The sequence below is a fragment of the Sturnira hondurensis genome, unplaced genomic scaffold (assembly GCF_014824575.4).
Source record: "Sturnira hondurensis isolate 20B ecotype Veracruz unplaced genomic scaffold, ASM1482457v3 Scaffold0012488, whole genome shotgun sequence".
Lineage (NCBI taxonomy): Eukaryota > Metazoa > Chordata > Mammalia > Chiroptera > Phyllostomidae > Sturnira > Sturnira hondurensis.
Window position 1 is genome coordinate 3,042,762 of NW_028085119.1, and position 12,355 is coordinate 3,055,116.

The following is a 12,355-nucleotide window of genomic DNA, read 5'->3' on the forward strand; positions in this document are numbered from 1 at the left end:
CAGAGTGGAAGGCAGTCGTAAAATCATAGTACCTGCCCTGGCTGGTGTAGCTCAGCGTATTGAGCACGGGCCTGTGGAGCAAAGGGTCCCCAGTTCGATTCCTAGTCAGGGCACATGCCTGGGTTGCAGGCCAGGTCCCCAGTAGGGGACACATGAGAGGCAACCACACACTGATGTTTCTCTCCCACTCTTTCTCCTTCCCTTCCCCTCTCTCTAAAAAATAAATAAGTAAAATATTTTTTAAAAATCTTAGTACCTTTTATATTTTGAACCATAAAAATATATTACTTATTTTTAAAACTGAATAAAATTAATTAATTCATACTCACCCAAGTATATGTTTATTGATTTTAGAAAGAAAGGAAGGGAGAGAAAAAGAGAAAGAGAGAGAAAGGGATACTGATCAACTGCCTCCTGTATACAGGCCAACCAGGGATGGGACACCACAACCTCTGGCATATGCGACAATACTTCAGCTAACTGAGCCACCCAGCTGGGGCAAAACTGAATAAAATTTAAAATGCACTCTAACATGTGCCAGATGACTCAATTTTGTATTTTGATACTAAAATTTAATTTCTTCTTCTATACTGATTATGAGTGGATATAAATTTTTGAGGTCTGGTGTGTCATTAAAAAAGGTGATAAAAATGAGCAATTCAGCATCTTTACAAACAATGTTTCCACCACGGGTAATTAAGCTCATAGAAAAGTCACCAAACAAACGGCATCATCTTTTATGAGCACTTCTGTGCCAGAAGGAGTTTTTACTTGCGCATTCTATTGGAACACGAAAGCAGGCAATTAAGGGGAAAAAATCATCCTAGCAGAAACATTTTATGAAATGCTCCTTGTTTTAAGAAGAACTAAACAAAAAATAGATATAAAAACCGGGTTATTGTGGTCATACTATGAATAGAGTCTCGTTAAAACCTACCCTTTCGTAAAGCACATGGACCTTCTGCAAGTGGGCTTAACTATGTCTAACAAAAGAGCATATCGCAGCAATGACTTCGGTGGTAAAAAGTACTGATTCATGTCAACGTCATCTTCAAGAAAATCCTTTAGCATTTGCACAGAGAGATCACTGTCCTGTTGATGTTTCCGGTCAATTTCTTCAGCAGTTTCAAGCTTATACAGAATGGCTTCTTTTCCAGAACACTGTCTGCTGCTATCAAAGCAAACATTTGGTTCAATTTTCTTTCCTTCAATTTTCTTTTCTGCATCTATCACACGTTTTTGAGGATGTTCAAAAACAATCTGGGGAAACTCCATCAGTATCTATCATTAATCAAAAAGACACAAATTATCCCAAACTTTATTTAAAATAAAGGAAATTAATAAGATCCAGTCAACATTATTCAAAAAATCTTTTAGTCCTTATAAATTTGTCATTAAAAAGATAAAAACTGTGGTTTACTTGTATTTATATAAATTGTTACAAGTTTTTTTTTCATACAGCTTTGGTGTCAACTGGCTGCAAATGATTTATTTCATGGAATTACTACTTTCTGTATTTACTAATAAAAAATTCAACCAAGTAACAGAAGTACATTGAGTAAATGTAAAACATTATATCTGTGAAAAAAGTTTAGAAAGCAACATTAGTATATCTAGAAATTGTGGTTTGGAAAAAAGCCTGCCTTGCCCCTTCATCAATGAAGAAAAACTAGAACATACCCATGATCTAAAATAAAATTAGTAACAAAAAAAAAAAAACACTTTACCCTGAAAAGTTGTTTCTACTCGTGAGTCACATAAGGAAAAACTTGTTCTTGCAAAACATATAACCGTGTATAAAGTCCTATTTGGGGGGGAAAAGTTCCAGGAATTTTTAATGATGAATCTTTGTTAATATATTTTATACATTCTTTTTGGAATTGCCCACTACAGGAAGGGGACTGTACTGATATTATATTTCAGGGATTGAAATTATGCTACAGACCCTGTTGGCAGGATATGACTTTAAGTTCTTACGTGGGACGGTTTATGGAGAGCTTCCCTTGAACCCCTGCAGCTCTATTATTCAGACCAACTGCTGACACAAGCACGTACAACTACCTCCATGATTAGAGATCCTCTGATAGCAACTGAGCATTTTATTCTAGTTTGTACCATCATTACTACTTTTAACCAATTAAGGCTAAACTGCATTGACTTCAACAAAAATGCAGCCAATGCATTAAAATACTCTTAAGCCATTTTTAAAGATGGTATAATTAAATTTTATCAAAAGTAGTCAATGGATTTTGTTGAGGGAATTATGATGCAAAGTAGTCAATGGTCAGAAGGTAAATTATAGAAGGAAAAGGAAGATAACAGCATTAATGGTAACTTTTAAAAACTTTTAACCCATTTTTTTTCTAATGATGAAAGAAAAGTGTTTTGTTTAAAGCAATAAAACTGGCATCATTACATAGAAATGCCTAGGGGATAGACCTAGTGCATGGTCTACATCATAGGTTCAATAAGATATATGTATACATATCTTATTATGTGTGTATATATATACACATACATATATATATATGTGTGTGTGTGTATATATTGCTTATTTATATACATATACATATATACAATCTCCACAATGTAGTTGTTGAAATATATTAGCACACTGAGATATCTTTCCAATAGATAAATAATAATGAAATAACAGCAACAACAATAATAATACCTGACCAGGAGCTTGAAAAGGTAATGGCTCAGACTGAAGCTTTGCAATAAGGAAATACCGTAGCCTTGAATTTGGAATGCCAAGCTGGAAATTAAAGAGATCTGAATCAACTGTTAGCACCTAGTAAAGAAACTCAGAGGGGACATTTAACCCTCTGCTACAAAAAAATTCTATTAGTAAGTGGTGGAAGACTTCTTTGCACCAACTCTTATATCCTTTAAACTGCTTTTTATACCTTATTTTGAATGAAATAAAGATTGAATCTGATAAATCATATGTCTGTGAGTCACTTTCATTTTATATTTCCCAGGAAAGAAGTTATATAGATATTTTTACATTCATTATTGATAATATGTACCTATAAAAAATAAAATACAGCTATTCTTAGCTATTTATAACCCCATTTTATTAAAAAATAATTCACCAAATTTTAAAGGTAAAAGGCAATAAAAATTAAATAAAATTTGAGATGAGATATATTGCCAATTTCCACAGCTGGACACATAATTTTTTATATTGGTGTTAATTTAGTTTTAGGTTTAAAGTACAACATTAGCCGATATAGTCCATTAAAGATAGTTCCAGATGGAAGTAAGTGTTCATTCAATACAAATTTATTGAATAAAGGAACAGACTGAAAAGAGGAAGATGCATAAAGGTTACAAGCCCCTTATTAACTAGGGCACCTGTCACCCCCACCCCCTGGAATTTGGGTCAACTATAAAGTGGTGAGATACCTCTGACCCTATAGAGAAGTCACTGTGAATGATAACAAGTTATTTTTTTAATGTTCTTGATTTCCAGTCTTAGGGTATACTTAATTTCAGTAACAACAACAAAAATAAGAACAAAAATATGGATATCTAATTTTTGAAATGGGTTTTCTTCTAATGTTAGGGCAAAGAATTATAAAATAGGTAAAAGGTGATAGTAGATTAATAAACACAAAGATGAAAAATAGATAGTAATACTTATAATATCAAAAATCTACCAAATTCCTATCATAATCCATTTCTTAACCATGAAGTACAAGCAATGTCTGCATTTTAATGGTATTAAGAAATTATCCTGTGTTCATTTTGTTTTTTATTTTGGATTACTTTGAGGCATTACCAGCCTGCAGCACACCTAGTTGGTAATACTGTATTTCACATATTTTTCAAGACATCTTTTTTTTGTGGAAAGAAAAAACATCTTTTTTTTTCTGTGTGCAAAAAAATATATTCTCTGTGAGCCTCAAGTTATATATTTTTTCATGAAATATGTATAAGTGAATCTATAGGCCTATAGATTTACTAGGCCTATAGATTTATAGGTCTAAAGTAAAACCCATGTCTGAAGTAATTTTAAGATTTACCTATATTACCCATATAAATCCATTCTTCTTACTGATTCAAATTCCCTTTGAGAAGATTTATATAAGAATTTATAATTTTGGTACCTACAGAGGTTGGTGATAATAGAAATTCTTGGTACTGAAAGCCGCAATTTTCTACTGTTTTTACTAACAGGTCTCTGAAAAGACAAAAAAAATAAAAGGAAAGAAAAAAGAAAAGCTTTCATCCCACAGGTAAAAATGGAGTTCTTATGTAAAATATCATACATAAAACTGCATTTTAAGTGAAAACCGTACCTCCACTCAAGTTGTTTAGAAAGAATAATCCTAGGTCTTTATTAAGTCCAGTACTTCATAAATCACATTTCCCCCCAAAAGGAGATAATTTGCATTATAAATAAATACAGCTATCAAACAGTTTATCCAAACTGGTGAGAAATAGAATCATTTATCTACTGACAATAACTTTGCTATGTGAACTGGAACTATCCGTAGCAAATCAGATGGGGCAACACTGTTAGAGACAGCGGCTAAATCAGACACTTGGGTGTGTTGTCTCCACCTGGGCGCCATGGGAAGGGCCCTGACACAGGGCTTCCTTCTCCCGTCTAACTCTATGATGGAAAATGCCTGTCCACAAAGTCAAATCTCTTTTTCTCTTTTGTCAATTAAATTTACTGGGGTGATGCTAGTTAATGAAACAGATGCAGTAAGTAAATAATAAAAACTGTACAGGTTTCAAGTGCACAATTCTATGATACATCATCTGTATATTGCACTGTGTGACCATGACCATCACTCAAAGTCAAATCTTCTTCCATCACCATACACGTACTTGGGCCCCCACCCCTTCCTTCTGGTAACCACTATACTGTTGTCTGTGTCTATGAGTTTTTATTTATTTTTTTTGTGTTTGTTGATTTGTTGCTTTCAGTTTTATATCACACATTAGTGAAATCATATGACTCTTAACTTTTTCTCACTGACTTACTTTGCTTAACATGATATTCTCAAGATTCTTCAATAGACAACTGGCTAAAGAAGATGTGGTACATATATGCAATGGTACACTACTGAGCAATAAGAAATGATAAAATACTGCCATTTGTGACAATTTGGATGGATACTAAGCACCAATTCTTACTGAAGACATTCCTGCTTCTAAAGAAATAGGCACCAATATAAGCAGTTAAAATTAAGAAATAGCCTCTCATGAAAATGAGTGCTCATTCTGGAAAAATTCAAATATCAGAATGGCAAAGAATCAGTTAAACTTAACCTTGTGATGCTTTATATTATTAATTAGTCAAAATCAACACTGAATAAAATATATAACATGATATAAAATGTCAGAATGTACGTGTTTATTTTTAAGATATTTATTCCACAATAGCTACTACTATATTTAATACTATTTAATGTATTTTACTATGTTTAAGATGAACACAAAACAAACACATTTTTTACCTTGTAGAAGATACTTCAAAACCTTTAACATTTTCTAAAAGAATATACTTCGGTAATTTTTGTAATCTAAAAAAAATACAAAAACAAAAACAAATGGAATTCCAAAAATCTCATCTAAGAAATAAGATATAAAGAAAATCTTTATTGTGGAAAATATGATGTAAGTAATTTCCTGAACTCTCTTTTTTTAATAAAAGAATTGTATAAGGGATGAAGACAACTCATATTTTATTCATTTTCCCTATAATCATGGCACACCTGATAAAGTTAACATTTGAAACATTAATTTCCATTGAGTTTATCTCAAAACGTGGTTTCACACAGGGCCTCTACACCACAACTCAGAGGGCCGCCACGTACACAGCATGGTGACTCCCGGGTTGGCGCAAGCTTCTGGGCCATGGGTACCAACATTTGCCAACAAAAGCTTCATCTGCATTAATACTATGAGCACAGGCAACAGAATTCAGCTATTAGGCTATAATTCCCTGTCACTCACTGTAGTGGCAACTGTGGAATCAGCAAACACTTGCAGTTACTGTATTAGTCATGGCAGAGGATAAATGACTGCACAGTATCTCCAGGCAGCATGCGTGCACTGCTAATTCCTATAAAATGACCAACATCACATTTCCAGGTCCAAAGTTTTAAATTTAAGGTAAGTTTGTACAGGAATCTAAGGTTTTACCTTGGGAGGATATCTAGAATATATAAGAAGCTATTTGTCCTTGGATCAGTCACATCACCTTGCAGACCAATTCTAAAGGGATTGAGAAAGCACACATAAGTTTATCGAGAATCTTACATAAACGTATCAGATCACAATTAAAAAGTTAAAACCAAGTGAATTAAAATTAATTGGGCTACAGAGAACAAAATGCACTTATTCATTCAATTTTTCAGAAGGCCTCATTTACCTAATAAACACACTTAAAATTTCTTTTTACAAAACAATATGCCAGATGACTTGCATAAGGCCAAGAAATCAGTGGTGAAGAATAAAATCAATTACCCTCTTAAAATAACTTGGATTAAGAAAGACACACACACACACACACACACACACACACACACACACACTAGCTGATGGCAATGTTTGCTCTGCCCCAGATGAGACAACAGACGTTCCATCAAGGAACGAGCTGCTTGGGTAGGTCAGCAACACAGACCATCTAAGCAGATCACAGTAGTAGGGAAAACTAACATAATCTTGTCCAATGCAAAAGGAGAGACTTAAGCTAGCTGAAGTCTCGATTCTACAAGCAGGAGCTGCAACTTGGTTACTTACACTAACTAGGTCAAAATAGATCACTTAAATAGGCAGTATTTGGACTAGCAATTATTTCTTACAAATAAGATTCAAAATAGTTAATTGTCTAACCACTATGCTGTATACCTGAAACTAATATGAAATAATTTTGAATGCCAACTTTAAGTGAAAAAATTTTTTTTAAAGATTCAAATTACCAAGCAGGAGGAAAGACTGGGATTGGGTCCCAGAAGTAGAAAACAGAGGACCGTGCTACTTTCTAGCCTCATAGTCTTAAATGAGTTACCTAATGTCATGTGTCCGTTCCCTCACACCTGACAGCAAGGCTAAAACCATCAGTGGGCCTGAGGGTTAAATGGGAGATTAGAGCGGATTTGAACAGAGCCCTCAGAAATCTTGTGTTCTTCTCACTCTGGCCCTTTCCTTTCAGCATCCAAATGGTGACAGCAGCACAGAATCAGTTCCTGCTACTGCCAGCACACGGCTACGTAGCAGAGCTGAAAGATCCCTCTTGCCTAGTGATGTTGCGGCCATCACGGCATCATACAGAAGCAATGTCTTTCCTGTTTGTAGGGATACTGATGTAACCAGACTTGCCGAACTGCCAGTCCTATGAAAGTACAGAACATATAATTATGTACAGCATGTAATACTTGGTAATGATAATAATTGACCATGTTGGTTTAATAATGGTTTATGTATTTAAAAGTATACTATACTTTTTATCATGTTAGAGTATACTCTTTCTACTTATTAAGCTAAGTTTGCTGTAAAACAGTACGCCAGGTTACACTGGCAACAGCCTCATAAATACAACGTTTTCACCATGTTTCTTGGTTGCATCGTTTTCTTTTGTTTGATTCAGTCTCATGTGGTTTTATAAACTTAGAGCAGCCTAAGTGCACAGTGTGTACAAAGCCTACAGAAGTGCGCAGTAATACCCCAGGCCCTCACACTCATTCACACTCACTCACTGACTCACCAGAGCAACTTCCAGTCCTGCCAGTTCCACTCATGGTAAATACTCTACACAGGTGCACCATATTTTATGTCTGACACCATATTTTTACTGTAGCTTTGCTAGGTTTAATACATTTAGACACCTAAATGCTTACCATTGTATTATAAGCACCTACAGTGTTCGGTACTGCACACGCTGTACAGGCCTGTAGCCTGGGAGCGGCGGGAACAGCACACAACCACATGACCCAGGCGCATGTAAGTGTGCTCCGTGACACTTACACAGGGACGGTACCGCCTGGCCACGCATTTCTCAGAACGTGCCCCTCCCGTTCAGCAGCGCGTGATGGTATCTTCTCAGGTAGGTATAAAAGAGGTCCCGTGTGGTTACTGCACATCTACTGCTGACCAAATCACTTTGCTCATGTGGCAGTAATTGCTAGTTTCTTCATAATTAACACTGAATTATAAATAGGAGTAGGTAAAATAAATTATTTAGGAAAAAATTTTAAACTATGAAAATGCAGGTGATGTCCCTCAAAGTGTCCATGCTCAAAAACTAGGGCATGATTTGATTTAACGAGTCCTTCAAAAGCACTCTGTCTCAGCAGAGAAGTACGTATTATACATACCTTGTAAATGGCTGACAGGGAGGGCTCATTAAAATCATATCGAAAGATAATCTGTCAAACTCTTCTAGCGTAATGCCCTGAGGAATGAACATTTGGGGGAGAGGGGGTTGTAAAAAGGTATAGAATAGGAAAGGAATAACAATGCTAATTATAAATATATCAGAAATTATAAGTTAATAGCTTTATTTATAATATCTAAAAGTTCATATAACATAATACTTTTTAAATCAACTTCAGTTAAACTAACTTTCCAAAGCAATTTTGCAGAGAAACCAAAGCTACGAAAAATGAAGCAATGTTCCCCGAGCCCCAGAGCCACCCAAAGCAGAGCTCTGACAGTCCTTTCCTGGACCCCTGGCATTTCCTGCCACCAACACACTGTTGTGTTTTCCAGAGTCACACATGGAGAACTTTATTTTATAACAAATGATTTTCAGCATAGGGCCAAATAAATTTTAAGCACCTCCCATCAGTAATTTTTTACTTAGGAAACGGCATATACTGACCAGTCACCACCCATTCCGTGTGTGTCTCTGTCAGCGTTACACCAAGTGGAAACTGGCCCTGTTGTCAGTTATGCAAAATTATTGTACTTTTTCTAGTTGTGTCTAGTCAAAGACCTTCAGAAGATTGTAGATAAAATCCACCAAAATAATCCCTACTGAGCTAAGCAGTTGGAAAACGCGCTATTTTGCTCCTGCTCTATATATCGGAAGATAAAATACAGAGAAACACAAGTCGTGAGTTTGCCAGTTCTCATGAAGCACTCCTAGTGTGCACTCTCTACCAGGAAGTTAACGCGACAAGCCCAGAGTCACACCGCTCCTAACGATGACACGTGTCTGAGGAGTTAAGTACACACATAAAGTAGGAAAAGCTTTACTCTGAGTTCCGTAAAGACTGAGCTGACCTGGGGAGCACACTAGTTGTCTCTACTGCATTACAGCTTAAATGTACATGTCTACCACTTTTAACTCACATGTAATTCAAGATATACATGTAAAATGAAATCAAAATTTAATATTAAAAAGTTCCTAAAACACCTCTGGAGCACTGGGTCCTAACAAAAACAATTTGGAAGTCGTACAGTGAACAGTCCGTCAGAAACATGCGGCAGGCAGTACAATCAGGTAGCACATCACACTCTAGTCAGCCTGTCAGCACACGGCTGGGTGCTACGCAACTCACTGGTTTCGTAACTCCAAGGTGGACTGATTACAGCTAAGTTCCTAAAACCAAAGTAAAAATTATACAATAATCTCTTACATCAGGAGAATCCTTATGTAAACAAAACTAGTATTTCCAATACAGCTAGACATGAAAAATTACAAATTCAAAGGATTCTTGAAAACTGATTTTTTATAGTACAATCCAGATGATGGAGCAGGTATGTAAAACAATCACTCACACCACTCAACTTTCTTTAGCCTCGCATTCTAGGTTAATAAATGTGTTGCCATTCAAGTTATGGGTATACACATATTATCTTTAATATAGTTGGCCCTTGAACAACATAGGTATGAATTTCATGGGTCTACTTATCCATGTATTTTTAAAATAAATAACTGTACTGTTTTCGCACTGCACTTGGGCGTCCACAGATGTGGTGGGCTAGCCATATGCACTGATCTGCACCAGCGATTTTCAGCCTTTTTGATCTCCTGGCACACATAAACTAATTACTAAAATTCTGCAGCACACCAAAAAATGTATTATATTTTTTGCCAATCTGACAAAAAATAGGCACAATATTGGTTCAGTCACACTGGACAGCTATTGTTGTGTTGGCTGTTGTTATTTTTTTATTTGACAGTCTAAGGGAAAAGAGGTCCGTGCCCCTAACTAAATAGTCAGGCATTGCATGTTTTAAAAATTCTTGTGGCACATCTGCAAGTTTTGGTAGACACAGTGGGGTCCTGGAACTAATTCCTCACAAATACCAAGGGACAACTTAAGTTTTTGGAAAGTTAAACGTTGTATGTGACACATGTTTTACAGTTACTGCCTGCTGCTAAATGCAGACCCAAGAAAAAGGGATCCTCGTACTTTTTGTCTGTCTGACTGCAGCAGCCAAGGTTGAATGGGGGACCAGAGAGGGCAAAAAAGCTTTGTGTGGATTTTCGATGCACAGGGGTCAGTGCCCCTGACCCCCATATTGTTCTAGGGTCAACTGTAATCTGACATTATAAAGTTAATGGAAATCTATTCTTTTTCCATAACTGGCAATACAGGTTAATGAAAACAGCTTTGCTTTCATAGAACATTAGATTAACTCAGTGTGGCAACCATCTTTATCCCATATTAAAGAGCAGTTTTACTTGTCTCTCTACTTTTTTATTCTTTCTTTTTCAGAATGTTTCCTGGCTATTCTTATACGTAATTTTCATTTAAACTTTAGGAAAAGTTTTGTAGATTAGAAAACAATTTTTGACTATTTTAGTGAATATATGGTTAATCCAAAAAGAAAGAAAAATCTGTACAATGTTGTCATCCTGTGCAATATACTTCTGTTTCTCAAATCTCTTTTATTCCCGTATGGGTCATGCAGATTTCTTGTAAAGTTTATTTCTTGGTGTTTATAACTTTCACTTAGCTACTATAAATAGAAACTTTCTTCTGTTATATTTTCTAATGTGTTTTGCTTATATATAGTAAACTGCTGTCTATCAAATCTTTGTAACCAGCCTCCTTATTAAATGTACCCATTGTTCTTCGCATTATTTTTAGTTAACTATTAAATATACTAATAGTTCCTTATACTATTTTTAGCACAATATATTTTGTATTTTCCAGGAATACACAATTATTCTTTGGAATCCTCCTTAACATATACTATTTTCCTTATGTAAGTGCATTCACTAATATCTACAACAATATTAAATAATAGTACACATCCTTGTCTTATTCATTATTTCAATGAGAATGCTTTTTTAAGGATTTACCATTTAACATGTTACTGGATTTGGAGATATGCATATGTGTGTGTGTGTTTAAACACAAATATAAAGACATGTACACGTGCACACATAAAATCAGTGTCACATATATCTTGTAGTAGTGTTCATTTGTTCTAATTTTACTAAGAGAAACTGAAAATGATCAGAAAGACACTGCATTCTGTCAAATGTTTTCTAGCACGTAGTATTGCTCTTTTCAATTGTCAACATGTTACATAATATTAATAGAATTTCGAAATACTAAACTACTTTTGTATTCCCAAAATAAAATCCATTTTGGTTATGCTTTATTATTCTTTCAATGTGCTTCTGATCCATTTGGTCATATTTGACTCAGAATTTCTGAGTTTACATTTTCATAAGACAAAGGTTTGCCTATTTTGTAGCATATAATAGAAATTCAATAAAGCTTACTGAGTGGGTATTTCCTACCATTTCCTGACCTATGGACCCTGATATTATTTTGTACATGAATATTCATGACAAATGTTTTTTAAATATTGCACTAATTATCATTAAAAAGTAACTTTCTATGACTCTTAAATACTTTATGTCTTTAAGTCCATCTTTTCTAATATTAATTCTGAAACCCCTCTTTATCCTTTGTTGGCATTTGCCTGGTATTTGCCCATCCTTAAGTATAATGTGTTGTTCATTAAACCATGTTCATGATTCACTAGTATTTCCAAGAACCTACTGTACTGCCAGGCATCGTGCTAGGTCTGGGAATACAAAAGTGAACATACAGACAAGGTTAGTGTTCACGTAAAATTTACATAATAGTGACTTATAATTTCTCATTTCCCACCTAAATAAAACACAGATTGAGTTTTATTACTAGTTTTCTTTATAACAGAAGGGTCCTTCCTGCTCCTGGTTGAAAACCTCTCTGGGATTTCTCAGGCCTGATGACTGGCAATTACAAAAGTTCTGCCAGGTGGGGGACAGCCTTCCCTGGGGAAGCCGCCTGCCCCGCAGCTGCGGGACTGGGGCAGGGCAGTGCACCTCAGCCTCTGAGGGCAGCTGTGGTCAAGGTCTTAGGCCCCTGGGGCAGTGGTG

At 35.4% G+C, this 12,355-nt stretch overlaps 1 protein-coding gene across 4 annotated transcripts in view; it reads right to left on the reverse strand.

Moving 5' to 3' along the window:
* Nucleotides 1-12,355, reverse strand: part of TRDMT1 (tRNA aspartic acid methyltransferase 1) — a 44,142-nt gene that overhangs the window by 10,204 nt on the left and 21,583 nt on the right. For 3 of the 4 annotated variants that reach the window (XM_037060774.1, XM_037060777.1, XM_037060776.1), the window contains 6 exons: nt 8,340-8,416; nt 6,166-6,237; nt 5,478-5,543; nt 4,120-4,189; nt 2,675-2,758; nt 938-1,281 (listed from right to left, as the gene is read on the reverse strand). In XM_037060774.1, the coding sequence (XP_036916669.1) occupies nt 938-1,281; nt 2,675-2,758; nt 4,120-4,189; nt 5,478-5,543; nt 6,166-6,237; nt 8,340-8,416 (713 nt within the window). The remainder of the gene's footprint in view (nt 1-937; nt 1,282-2,674; nt 2,759-4,119; nt 4,190-5,477; nt 5,544-6,165; nt 6,238-8,339; nt 8,417-12,355) is intronic. The other variant, XM_037060775.1, reaches the window with a different exon arrangement.